The following is a 24,171-nucleotide window of genomic DNA, read 5'->3' as shown; positions in this document are numbered from 1 at the left end:
ATTCGCATTTTGGGTAAAGAAGCTGAACATATGTAACAGAGAGATATCGGAAGAAATGTAAGGCAGGGAGGTCAACGAGAATAAGTTCGGTTTTCGCTTTCCCAGCGCGGTACGCGCGCGTGAAGGGCCATTTCATTGCTGTGTCATAAATTCTCAAATGCTACCACAAATGTGCTTCTCTTAAGCACGTAATATGTTGCCTAGTGAATCCAGTTGATGTGCAGCGCCCTCCATGTGCATTTCGTGTTCCCGTCTGTTTGGTCTGGCGCAGTGCATTGCAACAACGTTCCATCATGCCAGTAAGCAACGTCACCAGCATTCATTAATAGGATCAACCAGCCTTTCTTTTTCTCGCGTGCTTGAAACAGGTTGTGCTGGAGCCAAAGCCCCGAGGAAAGAATTGGGTGAGCTCCTCCGTTCCCGAGAGCCGCTGGACGGAGCCCATCGCTCAGCACTGCTCGGCCGAGTATTTCGTCAACAACCTCGTCTCACCCGTGCTCTTCTGCGAGGCCCTGCGGCACGTGCCTAGAGACGCCATTGTGGTGGAGATTGCGCCTCATTGCCTTCTGCTGGTAAGAACGAGTATCGGCACATTTTCGTGCATAGACCTTCGTTACATTCACAGTCACCATAGCCACTTGTGAAATGTTTACGCTGCGTCAGGTTTCAGAAGAATGCTGGACAATTCCACAGCCTTGGCACTTGGCCTGCAGTGGTATTTTATGTCTGTACTAGTGCACAGACACGAAACCCTTCATTCCTTCTTTCTTCTTTGTGTGTCTGTGGAGGGGGGGAGTGGGGAGTGGAAGAAGTAACTTTGTTGGAAATGCGCAATGTTCATGAAAACACCCCCCGAAACTGTTGACACCAGCTGCTCTGCAGCTTATTTCTCCCGGAGGTCGTTTTTATGTGTTTATCACTGTTTACAAGTCAACGGTCGGCCAAGAGGCTCTTGCTGTCAAGAACCATGACTAACACTGTTGTCATTCGATACAGCGAGACACTTGCGTCGCGTCAGATTACGGGAATGGTGTCTCACAACCGGGTACAACAAAACTTTGGAATGCGCGTTGCCGCAAGCAGTGTGGTTCCAATTCACGACCGGCTACGCGGCCGCTATAACTAATGTACCACCATATGAATCATTCTCTCTGTTACCACATCGCTTTCCTGGTGAATTTTCCCTGGCAATAAAATCAGTTTACAGCCAGTGTTCACACTGTGCTGTCGCAATTTCAAAAATCTGGCTTTCTCTTCTCATTAAACGCTGGAAACTAGTTTAAGGTCATTAAGTTATCCCCACATGATGCGTAGGAAGCTCATCTCGAACTACGATCCATGAGCTGCAGGCTCGCGAAACGACGCAGGAATTTTTAGACTGCTTGGAATTCACTGGCCTCAGTAGCCGGTTGTAGGCCTGATAGGCAAGCCTACCTATTCGCACTGTTATTCTTTCCTTCCTGCCTTCATTTCCCTTTCTTCCCTTATTTGCCTGCCCTAACCGCCCTCTCACGATGTACGCTAGCAAACCGGATGCGCGTCTGGTTGATCGCTCCAGCGCTCCTTTCCCTGTACGCTCCTCACAATTTTCTGTACGAATTTAAAAACAAAACTGAATACGAATGGGTTCCAGGAACTCCACGAATGTCGTTAAAGCAGCCAACTGTCCGCAGTCGGTTCTACGCCGTACACTGGGCTCTGGCGCCTCCTGCGTCGGCCTCATGAAGAGAGGCACGGACAACCACTCCTTCTTCTTGGGTTCCCTGGGCAAGCTCCACACTCTGGGAGTGCAGATGGACCCATCCTCACTCTACCCGCCCGTCCCGTGGCCAGTGCCCCGCGGCACGCCGAATATTGGCCACCTGGTCAGTTGGGACCACACACAGCAGTGGGCCGTCGCATCGTGGAAAGACGTTCCATCCCTTGTAGAGGTGAGTCCAACGCTTCCAGAAACATTGAGATTCAAATAGATCTAGGTCACATAGGCAACTGGATAGATATCGATAGATGTAGTAAAACCTGATTAAATCAAGTAGGCAACGTGATCATTTGCTCGCGCCCCGTTTCAAGAAGGATGCAAATAAATGTCATCATCGTCGTTATCATCATGTTGACACGTTATATGCCATGCTTGTAACACATTACTCGTGGCTGTGTGATAAGACGGTACAAAAATGGCTGTAGAAGGTAACGCCGTAGCTTTTAAACCGCGGCCATAACATGTGAACGTAAATCGCGCTTTTCATTTCTGACCTATGATCACAGTGCCACGATTTGGTGTCAGGTCTCGTAGCACGAAGAGCCGAAAATTGCCGCGTCGTGAGGCTGCTATGTGTGCGACCCAACAAGTTCTCGCAGTAGATTTGAAGGGCCCCTTTCAGTATGGGGTACATACAGATGCTGCCAAGGAAAGGAATAAGCTACGTTCAAATCCATGCGGCAGCGATGGCTCTTCCTCTTGATAAGAAAAACAGATCTTGAAGGCTGCCCATGCGCTAATCGTATGCGCCGGAAGCAATTGATAGACAGAAACGCGTCGATGACAACATTTATCATCCATCTTTTATTGTTCGCAACACGAAGACTTGCCGAAACGTTTGCTCTCGCTACGGCTTCTCTTGTTCACCCATAGTTGATCACTTGCAGTTGTGCGTCATCGGAAACATTAAGGAAACCCGTTCCTTTGGCGCGAAACGTGACGAAAAGCGAAAATAAACATAACGTTACAAAATGTGGGCCCTAGCTCTACTCAACCTGTTTTGAATAGAAATGTGTTCGATGAAATGCACTCTCCTTCAGAAGAAAATAATGATGCCAGTTTATAGATGTATTACAGAATGAATCGTGAATAACACTGCCTTTATGACGGTAAATTTCGCTCGCTCACCCTATAACCGGGTAATACTGCACACGTGGGCAAATACCCAAGAACGTAGACGGGAGGACGGGCGCCGTGGTAGCCTTACGAAAAAGCACCACACCGCCTGTGTAAATTGTGGACGATATAAGTTCGACTGCCACCTATTGGGGGCCATCTCCACTACTGGAAAAGCTGGTGCCACCGTCGGAGTGACGTATCATGAGGGATCAGGTGGACACAGCGGCCACGTCGGCTGCTTCAGAAGCGCCGAAGTGAGCTGAAAACGAAAGGCGAAAGTCCCAGTTGCGCTGCGGTTCTGATTAAGTGGTGAGGCTTTATCGCCTTGGGTGTCTGCTTGACAGCACTTGAAAATACTATAATAGGTAGTGGCTGCCTTTGGAGGCGTGCAGCATGGTAGGCTACCGCTCGGTGCCGCAGTGCCGGACGTACGCAACGGAGCCCGGTGTCAGCCTTATTCACACGTAGCCGCAGGACAAGGAGCTGCGTGAAGCTTGGCTCGCGAAATTTAGAACCAGCAGACAGCCATCGACAACAACTAAGGTATGCAGCATGCACAGACGCGAGGAAGATTTTTGCTAGGGCGCCGGGACTGCGATGTTCAGCGAGTAGCAGAAAACGCGCACTGAGACGCTCGCCCGCGCCCGCTGCCCGGCTAATGTCATGACGGTTTGCTCTATGAACTTGCTGATGCTAGCAAATGGCAAGTTCACTGGAACGGAAAGGGAGCGGTAAGGCGCACATTAAAGAAAGGCATATATGGTCATGTTTGTGTTATGAATTCTTGCACCTGGATTACGAAAAAGAAGCACAGGTAAATCGCACGCTGCGAATACTGATAAACATACACTACGACGCAACCTGAGAAATAACATTGAAATGTCCAAGAATTTAGAAGATGAAAAAAGATTGAATCGTCGCGATGGCACATCACAGTCGCCGTATACAGGCGTCGAAGTCTCTATAACGACATTATTTTTGAACAGTTCTGATATCGTCCACGCAACAATGGTTGCTAGTGTACCGCCAAATGCTCATATGCTCCATCCTAAAGATCACGGCACGGTGCGAAAAGGCGCTCACAGCGAAAGCAAAACATTGTGCGCGGACATGCATGTAGACGCGCAGTCGGTCGCTGCGAACCCGTGCGATCGCTGCAATGAGGCTTCATTCTGTTATGCTCCATTTGGTTATACAGACAACCCACTATAAGAACATATTTCACGTAGTTTACTCTCAGCGTTTGCCTACCTTTCACGCAAGAAGCCGGTTCGGGAGAGATAATCGCGGCGACCGCGCGCAGTAGGCGTTCACTGTACGTATTCGGTAGATAGCGTGTGTAAACGATTCTGTGCTCTTAGTTTGCCCAAGATTATTATATCGACAGTCAAAAACTTCCCTCGTTTTGAGACTACTTACATAAATGTCCAGGAGGGCTGCCGCGTGGTGTTCTTATTGAGCGCCATAAGCGAAACCTAGGAGGAGCGTGCCGCGTGATCCCTCATACTACGTAAGGGAGGCGCTTCCGCCAGATGGCGACTCCCTAAGTCCTCGCCCCCAATAGGTAGTGGTCTTTCCGACTACCTTCATTTAGATTCATCTCGATATGTATATTTACGTTACTGAATTTTAATTACACGTAACATCTTGTTTTCCCAATCCCATGCTTTTGTGCATTGTATATGTTTGTTTCGTATGGTTTTGACCTGATCCTCTTCAAACTTCGAACATGCAGTGCGTTGATCACTGTATGGTAACGAGTCACTCTGTCACGCACAGGGAAAGGATGATATTGTGAGCATTGACATCAGCGGAAACGAGGACGAGGCCTACCTGGCGGGGCATCGGCTCTGTGGCGAGGCGACATTCCCTGTTGGTGGCCACCTGGTGCTCGCGTGGAAGTCTTTGAGTAGGCGTCGCGGCAAAGTTATCGAGGAGGTGCCCGTCATCTTCGAACATGTCAAACTGCATAAGAACGTCGTCCTGCCTGATGCGGGTATGTGGCCAGAGAGAGAGAGAGAGAAAGGAAGTTGTGCGTATATGTATATATACACTATTACGTACCGCGAACATATAAATCTTGCAGCCAGTGTTCGCAAAATCGCGTACACGTCCAGCCCGCCTATGCTATCCTGTGGTTGCCGAGAGAAAACGGTGGACTTTGCCCTTAGAGTAAAGTGAAACCTTTGCATATTCAATGGTGGCTCCATCTGACTTTAGTGCTTTATTTAGCGCACCACCACTTTAGTAAACGTGTCACAACGGTCGACGGGATGCTCGACATGTGGCGTTCACATATATTTACTAAAGCAGCAGATTTCCTTCCCTGTGCTCAAGATGCCTGCAGCCAATAATTATTGTGTCTGTTCTGAGGGAGTATCCACATTAATTTTAAGGAAACAAGGCGACTTGAGTAGCTGTACGTTAAATCAAGATTCATTGACTGTGTAACTACGATTGCTCCAAGGAAACTGCCGAAATAATCAGTCCACCACCTGGAATTCCTGTCAATGCAGGCTGCAGTGGCAAAGAATAAAGTTACGCAACTTTGACCCACTTATCAACATACCATTATACTACATGACTGAGGAAAATAAGCGACATGCATGGAGAAACGCAAGGAACGCGATGGTGTTAGAGTACGGCGTGTGATTCAACGTAAGATGGGTTAATCAAGTCACGGGGGCCACGTGGCGTGGACTCGAAATATGTTGTTTTACGTGCCAAAACCACGATTTTATTATGAGGCACGCCGTAGTGGGGGTCTCCGGCATAATTTGGGACCACCTGAAGTTCTTTAACGTGCACCTAAAATCTGAGTACACGGGTGCTATCGCATTTCGCCCCCATCGAAATGTGCGGCCGCCGTGGCCGGGATTTGATCCTGCGCACTTGACGTGGCCAGGTTACTTTTGGGAGGACACACTTTATCAGGACAAGGAACGCCCAATCAAAGAATGTATAATTGTAGCACTCTATTGGCGAAGCACAGGGGATAATCGCAATTTCGAAAGCACTCGTTACCTTGGAAAGGCAAATATCTCTTCCAACGTAACAAATATTCCCATCTACGACAGAAAAATCTAGATCAATTGGATTTTGTAATTCACTATCGGCCATTTTCTATCACAGTAAACAGCCCTCCCAATCTGCGCTTCCAACTTGAGCGTTTGAGTCGTGATTGTGTGCCGGCGACGAAAAATTTACTCCATAAATTATATCAAGAATTTATGCCGGTGCGTAAAAAAATGGTCCTGTATTTTTCAACCAAGAGTAATTCGTGAGGTGCAGCTTGAACAGCGCGTTCAATGTCGCAGTAATTACATCTACGTTATACGAACACAAAAGCGAAAACACTAAATAAACTTATATCAGTGAATCATCCTCTACAAGCTCTCAGTCTTATTATGGCAGACTATAGAGAATTAATAGCGGAGGACAGGAAAGCTAAGATGTTCCTTTGTTACAACTTTCTGAGTAAACCTCGGTACAAATGTGTCACCTTGACTTATTTCGATGCACTTTCGCCCATTTGGGCCGTCTTTCATTGTGTCGAAGGTAATATTCTAGGAACTTGCTCTATAGGGGGGCTTGTTCCAACCAAACAGAACTTAAGCCTTTACCGATGAGCTGTTACCAAGCAGCGAAAGAACGGTACCATGGTCCATGACGTCACACTGAGCTAGTGCTTGAACTTTCCGGTGGCGTCGCCACCTGTGTTTTGTTGTTGGCTTTTTTCTGTCCCCCAAATCCTGCTCTCTCTGTGACACTGGCGCTTTTGGTACTGCAAAAAGCGTCGTACTGTGTTCCGGCCCAGCCTAACATAACTACGGAACAATTACTTCATTGACCGAGAGCAGGCCTAACATCGATGAAAGGATGATGAGGACCACGAATGTACAGTCTGGCGCGGGCGGTTCGCTCTGGGCAGTGTTACGTGTATCGGCGCTTGTGAATATGCCTGCAAATAGTCGTTCTCGTGCCTCTCTCCACGTAACACCATTCCAGTTAAGCGTCCCATTTAAAGGCCTACTGGCGGATATATATTAAATGTTGCAAAAAATTTACCACATGCACCTTGCACGTAAAAGAATGACCACACAAAGTGTGAATGTTCGAGATTTTTTAGTTTCATAGCGAAGTTTGTCGCGAAATAGTAGGACAGGCATCAAATATATTACTGTGATGTCACAACGGGCGATGTAAATGTTTGCTGAAGTTGTGCAATAATAACGCCAAAATATAGTGACGTTGGTTGCCAAAACGAAAAGATAAGCCAGAGGGCAGCACGCATTGCTTCTGGCTGCATTCGTGTGTGACGCTTAAATTTCTGTTATTCTTAATGCCTTGCAGCAAATCCTCCCGAATAATAGAGAAAGAAACAAAATATAAAAGGCTCGAGCTATCGAAAGAATGGAACGAGCCAGTGCATCATGACGTATCCACCGAACGGGCGCCCAAGCCGTAACCGGGTCGTATAACAAACAAAAAAAATTATAGTAAAAACTCACCCGCCGTAGTGGGTCACGCATTTAAGGAGGTTACGCGTTCTATTTCCGGGTTCTGTATTTCGATGGGGGCGGAATGCATGCAAATATTTTGTATACCGTGCTTCGCTTACACGTTAAAAACCTTATGCGGCCAAAATTAACCCGGAGCCATCCACGAGAGCGTCCCTCATAACTCGCTGCCATGTTTCGTGAAGTTAAATCCCATTGCTTCTCTTTTTAAATGTAAACTACTTAGGCCTCTTCTGAAGCTTGAAAGCGTTCCCACTGGAATTTAGAAGATCCGGTGTCCCACATAGCACAGTGATGTGACAAGTCGATGATATCACGCGAGTCCTCGTTTTAGCAGTAATTATGCACTGGTTCAAACGTTATTCTAGTATGTGAGCGGAAGACACGCCGCACTTCGCTGAATGCATTAACGAGAATGGCTCGCGCACGTGACCAGGTACCCTGCGCCTTGTCGTGACCATCATGTACTGCTCCGGCGAGTTCGAGGTGTGCGAAGAAGGCGGCGCGGTGGCGGCAAGCGGTTCCATTCGCGTTGCCGAAGGTGCGTCCTCGGCGATCGACACGGAGCTGCCGGTGACCTGTGCCGAGAGCACAGCCTACGAGCTAGACGCTGAGGACATATACAAGGAGCTCGCCGTGCGCGGTTACGACTACCAAGGAGCTTTCCGAGGCATCATGAAGGCTGACATACAAGGTGAGGCATTCGTTTGCGGTGTGCGCGGACCGCAGCGTTGTTTGCGCCCAGCCCGCGCTAAAGCAAAATAAACTTGAGCTCGCGCCTATGCTTTAAGAACGCAGAAACAAGAACGTGATACCACCAATTTTAATAAGATGGTGGAAGCTACGCAAGTGCTGCTTGCAAAGGCGGTATATGCGTTTTGTTGACACTAGTTTCGAGATTGACAGAATGTGCAAACACGTAATTGACAAAAGTCTGTTAATTGACTTTTGGTATTTTGAGCGCCTGCGGTGTGCATATACATGATAATCATGAAGGCAATCGCATTCGAAGCAAAATTCTTTTTTCACAGCGAAGCTGTTAGCCTCTTGTTGGTCGGCATCTTTCGTGTTGTCGTCCGCTTGCAAAAGTGTGGGCCGAACCCGGGGATAGTGCATATCGGGCCGACTCGCGACAGAGCTAAAGCGCGCTTCATGCACTCAGCAAAGTGAAGCGAACAATGCATACATTCCTTGGAATCATGCACACAATATACAGGGCAGCATTCGTTTCAACAAAGGACAAAACCAAGACAAGCATCCTAACCACATGATTGATGAAAAGGAGCCCCTGATAACAACGCGAAGCACTTCGGGCTCCCCGCATACGTTTCCGGGTAAATATTATAGTTTCGCAAGCAGCCGCGGCGACGGCAGCTTGCGACGTGCGGGGTGACGTCACTATTATTTCGTATATAAAGATAACAACATAGCAACTGATCTTATTGTTGCAGCACCGCTATGGGTAGGCAACGCATAGTTAGGACTGCCAAGGAGCAGCGTGAATACGAGGAGTAGCAGAGGGAAAAAGAAACGGCAATGACGACCAGCAGCGACGTCCTGTCAAAATTGTCATTATTATTATTACTGCGATTACTCTAAATTACCATCACTACCGTTACTCTAAGCAATAAAGCACTGCATACCCTCCTCAGAAGTTGTATAAGTGGTCTTCAGCAGCTTCGTTGGATATCCACTTTCGCAAGGCCGAGATGGCGAGCCACCTTTTTCTTTCCTTTTTTTCCTTTCTAAAGCGTTCTTGTCATATATATATATATGACGCAATTTAGAATTCAGTACGGTAATTTCGTATTTCAAGGCCCCAGTCTCAATTCTCAGAGGAACCCCCGATGACGCAGCTGATTATGAAAGAAAGGCGGAAGCCAGTCTTATTTCTGCAAGCCGACATTAGGGGCGCAGCTGTCATCATTTCCGCCGCGATTCTAGACTGGCCTGCTTTGCGAAATGAATTAAGTCACCTGGGGGGGGGGGGGGGGGGTTCTCTTGATGTTGGGAATTGCGCCTTTGAGTGCTACATTAGCGTACTAGTACATTTTTATGATAAATAATTCGGAACAACACATGCTTGGCTTCCAAAATTCAACGAAACGAACCGGGCTTCCACTACGATTGTCTGAAAACGTTTATATAATCATATACAGGAGCCGCTAAACAAAAGCAAAGTTACTCAACATGTTTCTCAACTCTTATTGTTCTCGAAAATTCTGACCGCCTAAGCGGATAAACCGCCTATACAAACAAGTTTTTGTGTAGCTGGTTTAGCATATTTATTAACATAATGTTTAACTTGGAGGTACCCTTTATTTCTGACATTGAGATACCTGCTTACCTGCTTAGTGCCTACAAGTCTTCGCAGTAGACAATCTGGTTCCAACTGGCCTTTTGTTGATGACCTTTAATGTGACTAAAGTGACATTTTTATATTTGATTGATATTTGACATTGATACTGTCATATCAGCGCGATTTTGCGTTGTGTACGCCAGGAATTCAGTATGAGCGCTTGTACTATGCGTTCACGAAGAACGTGCAGCCTTGTGCCTGTGGAAGTAGTTCTCAGCCGTCACCCAACAGAGTGTGTTTGACAAGTGTTCGTATTCGTGGTTTTCGAATACATTATAGAGTAATTAAAATTGCCGGAAGTCTGGAGCTGTCATTAGTAATGTTTCCATCCTCGCTGTTCACCTGTTTGGCCCGCTTTTCGCCAACACAGATAGCCATTCTACACGCTCTGCTCTCAAAAGTACTCCATGCAACGCAAGCGGAAGACGAGAGTCCCAAATGTAGTATACAAACGTGTATATGTTCGTGCACTTGTCTCGTTCTGCAAGTTAGTGACCATGAACCGACTCGACCGACAGTCTGCCATTGTGTCAAAGCCGTCATCACGGGAGACTGCTCGATATTCTTCAATGAATAAGAACAAGTTTTGACACGTCTTAACGTTTCTTGTTCTCTGTGTTAAATAACACTAGCTTCCGTATTTGTTTCCGGTCAGAGCCGCGCGGAAAGCTGCAGTGGAAGGAGAACTGGGTGACCTTCGTCGACAGCATGATCCAGTACATCATGTTCAAAAGCCCTGTTCGAGTACTCCGCATGCCTACGAGTATTGAATTTTGCCGCTTCGACCCCTACGTTCACGCTGAAGTTATCAAGAAGGCCGGTGACACAGGTGAGCATTACTTTCCGAAATCACATATATAAGCACGATGGTGGCAGAATGTAACAGTGTGTTTAACTGAGAGAACCTAGTGATTATTGATGACAAGCTTACTGTCGCATGAGTGAGAGCCCCGAATATAAACAGAAGGAGACAAAGTGTGGTTTTAAGGAAAGGCCCGAACTATAGTTGTGCGCTAACCTGCTGTATTGAAGAAGAAAAGCGGACGAAAAAGAATGACAAAACGTGGTGGCGAAAATCGAAACCAGGGACATTTATATGCAATAAACCTGTAACTCGGTTGTTTCCTCATAATGTCGAGAAAAAGCACAAGGTGTTTCCATTAGTAAAGACGTGCCAGTTTTAAGCGCTACGTACGTGATTAGTAAATGCGACACTTAAGTAAACAAATACGATTCCGTCGCATATTTCAGCAGCAGTGGCTTTTCATGTCCAGGAAAGTGAAATTAAATACGACTGGAACGTACGGTTTTACCACAGCCGAGTGTCGTCAACTAAGAACCGTCTCTTGACACCCCCCACATATGCGACGTCAAAATTATAAAAAAAATTTCAACTGCAAATTTTTCAGCTGCGCTCCTCACTTTCCCCGTTTTCACAGGTGTGGAAGTCATCTGCAATAATATAACAGATACTTGCCGTGCTGGTGGTGCCGTCATACGAGGTCTAAAGACCAACACGATCAACAGCGGGGCCGACCAACAGACACCGCTCGTCGAAGAGTATCGCTTCGTGCCATACCTGGACAACAAAGAAAGCAAGGACAACAGAGAGTCTCTCACGCGTGAATACGTTGAAGTCTGCTGCAACGTTGCAAGGCAAGCCCTCAAAAACTTCTGCGAGAGCAACTCCTTTCTTGGTGACGCTTTGAGCGCCGTCCGTAACGTTCCCGAGCACGTTGTAAGCCAGTATCTTAACGATTTCGATAAGAATCATGCCCTCCTGCGTTTTCTTAACACTATCCGTAAGCAAGAAGATTGCAATGACAGTTCCGTTGCAGCATATATCAAGTCAGCTCTGCCTGCACACAAGGAAGACTTAGAAAATGATGTACTCAACACCGCTCTTTTGGAGGAAGATCCTCTCAGATTCCTTCTTGACACCGTGGTCGAAAACACCAACCCGAAGAAGCTCCGAGTACTGGAATTTGCTACTCAAGGCAGCGACTGCCTGCTGGTCTCCTGGGTGGCGACGTACCTTTCCAAGTTCAATTTGTTGCCCACTATCGAATACACAGTAGCACATTCGTCTCCAGAGAGACTGTCAGGAAAGATCCCTCAAGGTACCACAGTAGTGTCATTGGGTTCGGCAGCATCCAGGAAGAAGCTTCCTGAAGTGGACTTGATTGTGACCCGAAGCGCCACGTGGTCCTCTGGAGAAACCAAGAACCTCGCCGATGAAGTGTCTTCGATTTGCAGAGAAAACGGTTTCGTTCTGCTTGCCCAACGCACAGCACTGACACCCGCGGAATCGCTGCTCGGTAAAGTTGGGGGCGTCGAATTTCAAGTGGCGCCCGCCGACGAGGTGGAAGCACAGTTTTTGAAGCATGGACTACGCCTCGTGGCTTTCAAGTCGAATAACGTGTCTGCCCTCTATCTGTTCAGGAAGCGTTCCGTGCCCATCGAAGAGGCGAAGCAGGAAATATTCCAGGTTAACAGCAAACGTAGTGACTTGGTCGATTTTGTAAAGAAGAAGGTCCTTGACTACGAGTGGAAGCCGCAAGGAGAGAACATGTGGCTACTCGCGGAGGAGGCTGGAGCAAGCGGCATTGTCGGTTTGACGAACTGCCTCCGGTACGAGTCCGGTGGGAGTCACATCAGGTGAGGAATCATCACTTAGAACAAATATTTTTTTTGCTTTTGTTGTTGTTTGTTTTTGTGAGTCTTCGATGTGATCTTTCGAATGACCGAACTTAATATCACCATGTAGTGAGACTAATGCATCCTTCGCGCCTGAATCTTTGAAGGTTCTAACTATGGACTATGACGCTAATTAGTCTACAACGTAGTCGTATGAAATCGCCATGAACTGGCCAAGGGCACCAGCAGATTAATACACGTAATACCATATATTCGCTCTTTAAGAAAGAGCCACCTGAAGCGCAATTTATAAGCGTTGAAGGAATTTGTTCGAGGATGTCAACAGTTTCGGCCTCAAACTTCACTGCACCTTGTCAGAATCTATGCGATAAAGAATACTTATGCGAAAACGTTTTGCCAGGAACCCTTGGCAGATAATTGCGAAAGTCAATTGCGACAGCCTTCTACGACACCTGCTGAGATCTGCTGCTGGAAACAGTTGTTGGTCAGCTCTGCTGAGTAATTATACGAATCTTGTCGTGGACGTGACACTATGCTTGTTTCACAAGAGCCCAATTTAAAGAATATATGAAAACTCTTGCGCGCACACATATCTCGCACCTGTTTATAAATTGGCTCACCAGGTCGCAACCGTTCACCTACACCGCCTCAGGCATCGCCCAAGCTTTGATTGCAATGTCTCGGTGCACAGCACAGCTTACTCGGCCGGACAGCCATCCACGGTAAATTAAGGGGGGTGGATTAAATTGAAGTTAGCACCGGTCATCGGTTATAAGTTAAGGCTCACTTTCGACGGCTATATGCTGTGTGTGTTCATCCTAAAACTTCTACAAGTTCGTGTAAATACGGAGCTTTCTCGAGCTGTCACAGGTTTACCCCTATGTTGACTAAGTAACGATGATCATTAAAAATTAAAATTAAATTATGGGGTTTTACGTGGCAAAACCACTTTATGATTATAAGGCACGCCGTAGTGGAGGACTCCGGAAATTTCGACCACCTGGGGTTCTTTAACGTGCACCTAAATCTAAGCACACGGCTGTTTTCGCATTTCGCCCCCATCGAAATGCGGCCGCCGTGGCCGGGATTCGATCCCGCGACCTCGTGCTCAGCAGCCCAACACCATAGCCACTGAGCAACCACGGCGGGTAACGATGATCATGTTAGTAGTTCCGTGACCCCGAGTTTCGCAATACGTTGAATGAGTTTTCCATAACATTTACGGACTAGTAAGACCAGTATGCCATTAGATATTATTCTTCATATATTTCATAGAATAACAGTAGCAACCAAAACATGCTCAGCCTCGATACCATAGCTGCAAAGGTATTCCTTTTGAATTTGGCTCGGAATTCAAAATGAAACACCTATATGGAAACGGCTTACAAGTGGCAGTACCATTACTCTACAATACATGCTCTTAGTTCAGTCGGTAATGTTTTCTTGAACACAGCCAGTGGGAGCGAGTGTTGAAGAAAAAAAAAGACGAATGAAGGTACACAAGGCAAAAGAGCCTGAGGGTGATGTCATAACATTTATTAGATACTTCTACTTTAGATTATCTTGTGCAGAGTGGTTGTCGAGAATTCTTATGAAGCATTTGAAATTCGGCAGGTTGCGATGCGCTGCCTTCAAATATGCATTGCAAGACACTTGCCTTTCAGCAAAACGATCTTTAGCACGTGCTAACGCGTGAAGCTATCTGCCCAAGCGCCCTCTCACGCAATGTATTCATTATCCGTCAACAGGGAGCACCACTACGTGAACCACAGCTCAGAAACACACAAAGCTTAGGCTGTGAAATCAAAATGATCAGTGAAAGCGTAAGAAAGAGAGAGAGAAAGAAAACAGGAGGAGGGCTACGAGACGAGCAGTTCGGTTTGGAGAGCAAGAGCTAAGAAAATAAGACATTCACGACATATTCAAGCCCCAAGCCACCTAGTTTTCTTCTTCGTGGTGGTTGTTGAGGTTGGGATTAATCTTACATTACTTGCTGTCGTACAAAGCCTCCGACTAAGTGCTCGTAATCGCTGTGCGTCGTCGCCATGCGTACTTGGCGTACCATACTTGTAGCATCCTTCCCGGTAATGGCCATCATGTCGTCATTCTATCCATTTAAAATAAAAAGCTAATAAATTACTCTAGGAGGCAGCTTGTTTCATTCAGTGACCCGGCACCTTGATGTTAAGAATGGACGCTTATCTTAACAGTACTACTGAGCTGGCTTTCATTAACGAAGTTGGCGGACACTCTGCAACTGCATATCACGCTAAGCAAACACGAACACGCGCGACTGCTCGTAATGTCAACAGTTTACTTCTACTCGTGCGTTGCATAGCAATCCATTTCGCGCGAAAGCCTGGAAAATAAACTTTTGTTTGTGGTTGTGGGTCTACCGCCCCAATCATTATTATCGAGCGCATTAAAGAAATGTATTGGTTATATTTCGTTCAGTTCTAAGTAGCTGTACCCTTCAAAACAATAAACCGCGATGTGCAAACATATGAAATTGTACAATACGCTCTGAAAGAGCTTTAAATGCATGTACTCACTCCGATGTGATACAGGACACGCAGAAACGTAATTTGCTATGCGTTACGTTGAAGTCAAGGTGCAAGCCAAGTGAGAGCCCCGAATTTTATGTCTACCGTTACGTTTCCCACGCCCACTAAATGAAATCATGGTGCGACTCAGACATCTAATGCCCCCTGAACACAACGATACGAAATACCCAAAGGGGCATGGGTAGATCCACTATTCAGTGGAGGTCATGCTTTCTATAAACCCGCACCCCGATCTGGCCACGAACCTGAGCGCAAACCTGCCTATGCTGGTTTCGTCAATATGAAGTTAAGGTGGACCCACTGCGTTGCACTGACACCGAAAGAGATCGAACTCTAGTGGCCAGAATTGCTTCACGAAAGCAGTGGTTGCAGTGCACGCTACTGTGAGTTATTCAGAACGAAGCACTCGGCCGAGACATATATTAAAAAATAACTGATGCCAGCAACAAGCCGTAAGGAACGTCATTGCATATCCAACACACTTGTTGGAATGTATGCGAATGAAGCAGTTATTTCGACGGTATGAAACTAAATTCGATGCATTATGGTACCGTTATTGTAATCCTGTTCCACGTGAAATCTCATGCAAAGTCTTTTTTTCTGTAGGCACCACCACGTTACAGGTATGATGTACCGAAATGAGTACGTCACACACTGCGGTGATGTTTGCGTCACGAATTGTTTACGTTACGCACTACACCGTTCAAAAGCTATGGCGGAGGGCAAAGAGCAGTTCAAGCGAACGCCAACTGTGAGACGCCGAATTGCTTGGTGTTGGTCGAATGCAGAATGGTGAAAGAAGGCGTACGCACAGATAAGGACGACGCGAGAGGCAGTGTTTAGATTCGACAGCTTTTAGCCAATTTTATTCCAGCCTTCTGGACCTAATGGACACCGGCAGGTACGCACGTGCTTTGGCGGACACGTGATTTCGCGCGCAGCCGCTGTCGCGCACACGCACTCTATTCGGCAAGACAGCTGTCACGGTCAGCAGTCTGGCAACGGCAGCAAAGACAGCGTCGTTATGAAAACTGCATCAGAGAAAGCAGGACTCCAAGCTAGTGGAACTGCCGCTCAGCGACGCCTATATACACACCCAGCACTAGGGATGTTTTCTGAGAATGATATCGTTCGAGACAGTGCGAATCTCAGTGCAGTAACAATTAGCTACCTGTTCTTCTCATTTGGCGAGGCTTCTCATCAAACGCAGATGCGTGTTCGATGCTGGTTCCACCGAGATGAATGCTGTGGCTGACTTCGAGCCGGGAAATCCCAAATACCGGCACGTGGTAGAAAAGGACCTCGTCATGAACGTTTACCGCAATGGGCAGTGGGGCTCCCACCGGCATGTCGTCGCAAAATCATGTGAGTTCTTGCCTCTCCCATGCTTCGTTAGCTTCACAGGACCCCACGTGAGGACTCGGGGCTCTTCGAAGGTACACTCTGATAAAGATAGTGCTGAAGCTTCTTCAGAACGAGTAATTTTCTTCTAATTAATTGTAACTTTTGTCACAGTCCGCAAAAGGGCAGTAGAGAAAAAGCAACCTATTGAAGAGTTCGTGAGGTATGTTCAGGCCACAGGAGCACGAGAAATTTGATCAAAATCCTAAGTTTATACAGGCTCGCTTCAAATAGGCATAACGAAATTATTTATTCAGCAAAAAGGCACATCGTCTTAACTGAAAAAGCAAAAGAATACAGCCGGGGAGCCCGCGAAATGTTGCAAAATGCAAACAAATTTCAATTTATGAAGACAATAAACGGAGGTCAAATGAAATCCAACAAAATATGTATTAGCATTCCCTATACAAAAAAATTGCCAAATAGACGTCATTTTCCCAAATGACAACAACGTTGTCATTGGGAAATGATACGTTGTGTCCGAGCCCATACTCTTGGAGAAAAGGGTAAAGTGCAGCATGGCAGGAAACACTCTGTTTAGCCGGGAATTATGCTCAATGTAAGCCAGTAGAAGCGGTGGAAAACGACTCGTCGGAATAGACGTCCCCGTTGTCTGCCAGGGCACGCTTACATTACGCGTGCTATCGGCCATTCGAGATGGCCACGAATATTCCGCGTCCATTTGAACCGCCTAGAATGCTGTATTAGGGCGTGAGTTAATGCGCCGGCGCCCTGTGGTCTGCAGTCCCCGTCGGTAAAATGCACTAGCTTCTATAACTTAATAAAAGAATACGTCTCAGTTGTCTGCATGCGTCGCTGCGTCAGGTTTACCTTGTTACAGCTAAACACGGGCAACTTCCATCGCTGACAAGGAAGTCCAGATGTCAGCATAAAATGCTGTTTTAGTCGCTACTCTGTTTCATTTATTAGTTAACCTACGTTAACGTTCTTAACGGGGGAGATGCGAGACGCTCGGCCAATCAGGGTTTACCCTTAGCACCGACTACATTTTTACTCGCAAATATGCATGAGCCTTGCCTGCAGCTCTTCCAGAAGGCGCCTGCTGGGATTTTCGATTGAGCGATCTTACAACCTCAGCCACTTCTTCAGAAGCTTTGTAACTTTTGCAACATAGGATTCAGTACTATGTTTCTTGTGCTACCCCGTTCAACAGCAACGCATCAAATTAGTTGCCAGTCTAAGACATTCTAAGCTAGCCTATCCTACCCGCTCTCCCTCTACACTGCATACTAAACCAAAAAAACACTGGCCTAGTGGTCATTCTATCCTCTAAACTTGTTTAGATTGATATGTCTGCTATTTCTTTATTAAACATTTTGTGTTGCTCTTGCTTTGACTTTTCTTCAAAAATTTCACTTACCCGCTATGGAAAATGCACAAAAGCTGAAAAGGAATAAAAAATGTTTCTTTTCTGTGCCTCTGCCGCTGCCCAAGTCCGTTTTGAGCATATCTATAGAGCAATGGAAATACTTGAAAAGATATCAAAAATGGGAAATACCAATAAACAATACATCAAGGAAAGCGCCTTGAAATTGTATTTAAGGCAGTTCCAAAGCCAGATCAAACTCTTGAACCACAATGTAAACAGCTCTACGTCAAAGTATCAAAAAGTACGCTTCCAAAGATGGACAGGGCTAAACAAAATATCTCGTGAAAGAGGCGGAATTCTGTTTCTAAGATGTTTTTGGCGTCAAACTTCAGAAAATTTGCAGTGAGTGCGGTTTTGTTTATGTTTTTGTTCCGTGAACACCGGCTTTAGTGGAGACCACGAAGAAGAACACACAGTTTGCAGTGTTGAACTTACGGAAACGTGGTGAACTCTCCAGTCTGGATTGGTACGAATCCCCGGTGCCTTACGCTTCCTTGCCCATCACCAAGACTGCGACTGAATTGATATTGTGTGATGTCCACTTCGCGGCGGTCAACAGCCGAGACGTCACGTTCGCCAGTGGAACGCTGCCGCCAGAAGCCTTTGTAGGTGAGTTCATTTAGAATTAGTATACATAATCCCACTGGGAACCAATATGCGATTTCGTCTTGCAATTGCTACCCGCTCTTCCATTCAGAGAGTGACGTCAAATAGCTCAAGAGGTAACCATGGAATGCAGGCAATTGTGAACTAAGGAATAGATAATAAATGTGGACCTCCAGTGTGCCAGAAGAAAGCGTGTTGACCAAGCAGATATTTCTATTGCCACGACTACCTTAACTTCTGCGAAAGCGACCTGTATGTTTCCTTCACACCATTGCCTCATTTTGCTCACAAGGTTGTGTATTTCCGCGCCACTTCATCTGCTTCCTCTCAAGTCAACAATTTTTAACTGCGGTCAACAAGCGATGTTGCCGTCACAATCGGTGCCATGCCATGAAAAACAACGCCAACGTTCCCTAGCTGTCGCTTACCGTTAAATGTGGCCATGTAAGAAAACAATGCCGTGTGACAATTACAAGAACACTGGTGTGGCACTTGACGAACTTGCGCCTTACGTATCCTTATAACGCGCAAGAACTGTGCAACACTGAAGAAGATCGGGCGGGCACACACTGCAGCTGTGAGCGTGGTTGGCTTTATGTCCACGCGTTTCTCATATGTTCTTTTTCCTTTTGCTACTGCTTTCTTGTGGTGACGAATGCGAAAGAATCAATTGAGCTCGCCCATCACCCTGTTTATTTATTTATGTATTTATTTATTATTTATTTATTTGTGATACCCTCAAGGTAAATAGTCGTGCATTGCAGAGGCGAGGGGCGAGAATAAATTCCGAAAGTAAAAAAATACAAAAATGCCATGTTTCTTTTAGAGCGACAGTCTTACCACCTCAGTTGGCTAGCTGGCCTGTCTCCGAGCAAACTTATTAGAAAAAATGTTTTACTCTTGTGTATTGCGACCCACTTTTGTTGACGAGTGGCTATCGCCTTTTGCGACTGGGGAAGACACAGAAGGCTGCACTCTCTGCCGTTTCGTTATTATGGGGTTTTACGTGCCAAAACCACTTTCTGATTATGAGGCACACCGTAGCGCAGGACTGAAGAAATTTTGACCACTTAGGGCTGTTTAACGTGCACCGACATCAAAGTACACAGGGTTTCTTGCATTTCGCCTCCATCGAAATGCGGCTATCGTGGCCGGGATTCAATCCTGCCAAAACGTGCCAAAACCACTTTCTGATTATGAGGCACACCGTAGTGCAGGACTCAAGAAATTTTGACCACCTAGAATTCTTTACCGTGCACCGACATCAAAGTACACAGGTTTTTTTGGATTTCGCCTCCATCGAAATGCGGCTGCCGTGGCCGGGATTCAATCCTGCCACTTCGTGCTCAGCAGCCCAACATCATAGCTACTGAGGTACCACGGCGGTACTCTGCCACTGCGGCCGCATTTAGGGGGGGGGGGGGAACGCAAGAACGCTCGTGTTCTTCATTTAGATGCATGTTAATGATTCCCGGAGTGACCATCACGAAGCGTTTCTCATATTGCGCTGTGTATTTCTATACGTTAAATTTCGAAATGTGAGTGATTTGTTTTTCGAAAGAAAGTACCGGTGTCGTTCATGAAAATGCCCTGTTTCTTCGTAACAAGCTATAAAATCCCTTATAGGCAAGGGTGTAAGATACGCAGCACGTTTCGCATTGAGCCTGCACATACAAATGTGTTTTCTTGATTGAAATGCGTAAGTCTTTTGAATCGAATATCTTGGTAACGTTGCGCGAAAAAAGACCCAATGGCCGCAGTCACCGCCAGGCACCGGCCAACATCATGCTGTTTCTACTGGTACAGGCAACTTGGAAAATGCGGAGTCCATTCTCGGACAGGAGTTTTCTGGGACGGACCAAACAGGGCGTCGCGTCATGGGCCTCGTGTCAAGCCAGGCGTTGGCCACCGTGGTTGCGGCAGACCCCGACCTTCTGTGGGAAGTTCCTGATGCGTGGACTCTGACGGAAGCGTCAACCGTTCCTTTGTGTTACTCAACCGCTTACTACGCCCTGTTGGTGCGGGGAAACATGCGGCCAGGCGAGTCTGTGCTCGTCCAATACGGCAATGGATGCGTTGGTCAGGCTGCAATCGCCATCGCTCTATCCATGGGGTGCACCGTCTTCGCAACTGTCGGTAAGCGCGCGCAACATGGCTGGCGTCTGTAAACTCTAGTAATGACTGCAATTTTGCAAACAAAGCTCGATATTCCGCAGCACTTACTTGAAAGTGAAGCATAAGCCACGCATCTACACAGATTTTACACTTTTTCACCAAACAAGTCAGATAAAAGTACCAATCGGTTGTTACTAAACAATACGAGTTTAAGGAAGCTGGCTATACAATGGCGTAATTGTGTAGCATAAGAGCAGTTGTGAGTTCGTACTGTAGTAACGCAATCTGATTACTATGACTAAAAGAAAAAAAAAAGCATGGACAAATCCTTTATCCTTTAGAACAAATCCAATGTGGCAGCCTCCAACACAAAACCTGTTCCACGGTGACGTCTAGGTGACTAGCTCGCTGCATTCAGTAACAAAATATGAAAAGTGCTATTCTTTGGCTTGGTGTTGCTCAAGGCTTCCTATCTGCTGGTGTGCCACGTTGTTAAAACAAAGTTCTGCTTCGTCCTGTTTAGGCAAAGTGTGCTGCTTATATTAGGTGGAAGGGCTTTAATGCTCGTGGCTTCAACTGGTTTTACCATCTTCTCGTGGCGAATAGGTTCCTCAAAAGAGCGGCACTTCATCAAGAACCGTTTTCCACAGCTTCGAGACAGGCACATCGTAAACTACAGCAGCCTTTGCTTAGAAGAACACATCCTCCAACAGACTAAAGATAAAGGTGAGTGGCTGAATGTCTTAGCTGATCGAAATCAGGCTCTGAACACACATTATACACGTATCGGACATTTCACGAGCGTTCAATGACAATATATGTGTCATCCTCCTATTCTGCTGAGTTTTGCTAAGAGATGCCTTATCGTGTGATCGCTTCATTTCTGAAACAGATCTTGTCATTGTGAATGCATCTTCTAGTGTTACAAGAACGTTTACAGGTGTCGACCATAGTAGAGATAATCAAACTATTTGTGATCAGTGCTTTCATAGGCACCACCCTGTCGTCGAAATCGTTATGTCGTGTCAAGCTTTTCTAAAGCTTCCTGATCACCCGCAATGATGACATTTAAATCTCGGCAATTTCGGCAGAACCAATTTCAAAAATGAATGTCGACGTTAATTCGATTAGCATTGAAGTAGTGTAGCGACCCACCGCATTCCCTCCAGCAAAACGCGTCATGCGTGGGGCCTGTAGCCGCTGCGAAGTCCGCGAGTTGCACTTGCCTGAATGAATATATATATATATATATATATATATATACAGCCTAGACTGAACATATGTAACGCGGATTCAATTACGCCCTGCCCCAGATAAATTTGTTAAGGATTTCTTAGTCATTGAACAGCCCATACGCATTGCGCAACTAAGTGGCCATAGTTTGTGTCCGATATGTTCGTTGATCGGTGGCGCATACCTTGTGACAAAAGTGATTGAGTGAGTGAGCGAGTGAGTGAATAAACCTTTTTTGGGTGCAGAAAAACGCGATAAAACGCGATAAAACGCGCAACCGTGACACGCGCGTCAGGCCCAAGTTGGCCTGATTGTTGGTTTCGAACCAGGTTTCAGCACCACAGAAAACTGATGGTCTACGGTTAGATAGATAGATAGATAGATAGATAGATAGATAGATAGATAGATAGATAGATAGATAGATAGATAGATAGATAGATAGATAGATAGATAGATAGATAGATAGATAGATAGATAGATAGATAGATAGATAGATAGATAGATAGATAGATAGATAGATAGATAGATAGATAGATAGATAGATAGATAGATAGATAGATAGATAGATAGATAGATAGATAGATAGATAGATAGATAGATAGATAGATAGATAGATAGATAGATAGATAGATAGATAGATAGATAGATAGATACCGGTAACTGCGCGAAGTATCCTGAAAATACTGACCCCAGTAAAAAGTTACAATCGGTAAATGCAGTTACGATCATCATATGAATGTGAAGAACAAGAACCAAAACCAGGTTTACAAAAAAATTGTGGCCTTCGTTGGGCTTCAAGCTTTCCACCTGCCCTGTTTTCGCTTGGAACAGGACACCAAATTCACTGCTATTCTGTCGTGCAAATGTCCTTTGTGCGACGAACTACTACGGGACCGTGTCATGCAGAAGACATGTCCACTGCCAAAGTGTACAGTCTTAAGATACTTCATTAATTCTGCATATTTTCTTCGCTACTGTTCTTGTCCTTGTACTAATCTGGTGCAATATTTCGTTTCGCTTTAGTATCTCTCACTGCATTTCGCCCCTTTCCTCTGTACTCGATTTCTCAGTTTCATTTTGCTCGTATTGAGTGTCGATTCATTTGCTGCTCCCTGTATGTTATGCAGCTTTAACTTGAACTTTAGGTTTTGGTTATGATTCCGTGAACATCTTACCTGTAATCCAGACGTCTCATTGTTTGTTTGTTTTATTTCCAACTGTCCTTTAAGTACGCTATCTTCACCACCTTCAATTTTTTTGTTTCGTTCGTTCTTTAGGTGTGGACCTCGTGTTCGACACTCTACACAGTGCCAATAGTAAAGCTATCGCTCACTGTCTGACATGGAACGGCCGACACCTTGTTATTGATGCCGTTGGCAAAACGTCGCATCGTCCACGCGAAGAACTGTCCCAGAAGAGCGATGTCGTCAACATCAGCGCCGTTCTCACAGATTCCCTGTCCTTGAAGGGTACCAGGGCAGCGGAGGACAAGCGGCGACTCGCTGTACTATTGCGTGGAGGAATCATATCGGGCACCGTGAGGCCGCTGCCTGCCACAGTGTTTCCGCGATCTCAGGTTATGGACGCATTCAAGTTGGAAGCCTCCGAAACGAACGCCGGAAAAGTTGTACTCCAGGTAATTTGATTTCAACTGCCCCTAAGGCTTGTCACAGTTCCTTTGCAGTTCAACATGCACGTGTGGCAAAACAGGGCGTCCACGGTATGACCTGCTCAACGCGTAGCTATGTCCAGTACTCTCTACACTTACTAGAATATAATGATTTAATTTTCCTTAACAGGGAAGAATAATCGGCAGAACCCACGCCACCAAGAATGTAGACATTACTGTGCCCACCACGGGAAAAATGTAAACGAACTTTTTTTTTTTGTGGTTGGACAGCACCACATACCCAGTTGCATATGCCCAGTGTCCCAAATTCACACCAAAGAGTCACACTGAAGTGATGCACATAAATCGTTTTCAATATGCAGTGATCCAAGTTGGAGAGAAGAGATCAATGGAAGAGCTTTTTGCCGTTTGTCACGATAATTAAAAGTGAATCGAAATCGCAGCGGGAACCCTTCGCAGAAGATGTCCTCCAAATCTGGTTCCATCGAGAAAAGTGGAAGTGGAACAAGTGTACTTGGTGTCTAATGTAAAATGTGTTGACTTTGACCACGTTGATTTATGTGAAAATGTGTAAGCTTATTTTTTTATTGTCCACTGCGTGAATATTTGGGATAGACTCCGTACGTTAGGCAGACATCTGTCGATTATTATGCTTATTATCTCGATGTCGTTGTGCCTGCGATGAATGTCGTAACACGAATGTACAACAACTATAACTGCGACCCTCCCTCTTACTGTGTTGATGTGGACCGTGCAATAAGTACGACTGTACACTTCGCATAATGTTAGCGTCACCTAGCTCCGGCATCTCCCCGGT

The 24,171-nt window shown here is 46.0% G+C and overlaps 1 protein-coding gene across 1 annotated transcript in view; it reads left to right on the top strand.

Annotated features, from left to right (window-relative positions):
- Nucleotides 1–24,171, top strand: part of LOC126529444 (fatty acid synthase-like) — a 66,332-nt gene that overhangs the window by 31,769 nt on the left and 10,392 nt on the right. Inside the window, exons 10-19 of the mRNA XM_055069851.1 lie at nt 369–572; nt 1,674–1,931; nt 4,658–4,874; nt 7,835–8,092; nt 10,413–10,586; nt 11,197–12,415; nt 16,190–16,344; nt 20,183–20,512; nt 21,098–21,217; nt 23,002–23,360. Coding sequence (XP_054925826.1) covers nt 369–572; nt 1,674–1,931; nt 4,658–4,874; nt 7,835–8,092; nt 10,413–10,586; nt 11,197–12,415; nt 16,190–16,344; nt 20,183–20,512; nt 21,098–21,217; nt 23,002–23,360 — 3,294 coding nt within the window. The remainder of the gene's footprint in view (nt 1–368; nt 573–1,673; nt 1,932–4,657; nt 4,875–7,834; nt 8,093–10,412; nt 10,587–11,196; nt 12,416–16,189; nt 16,345–20,182; nt 20,513–21,097; nt 21,218–23,001; nt 23,361–24,171) is intronic.

The sequence above is a fragment of the Dermacentor andersoni genome, chromosome 8, assembly GCF_023375885.2.
Source record: "Dermacentor andersoni chromosome 8, qqDerAnde1_hic_scaffold, whole genome shotgun sequence".
Taxonomy (NCBI): domain Eukaryota; kingdom Metazoa; phylum Arthropoda; class Arachnida; order Ixodida; family Ixodidae; genus Dermacentor; species Dermacentor andersoni.
The sequence above is the reverse complement of the archived record's forward strand: the minus strand, read 5'-3'. Positions and strand labels throughout refer to the sequence as shown.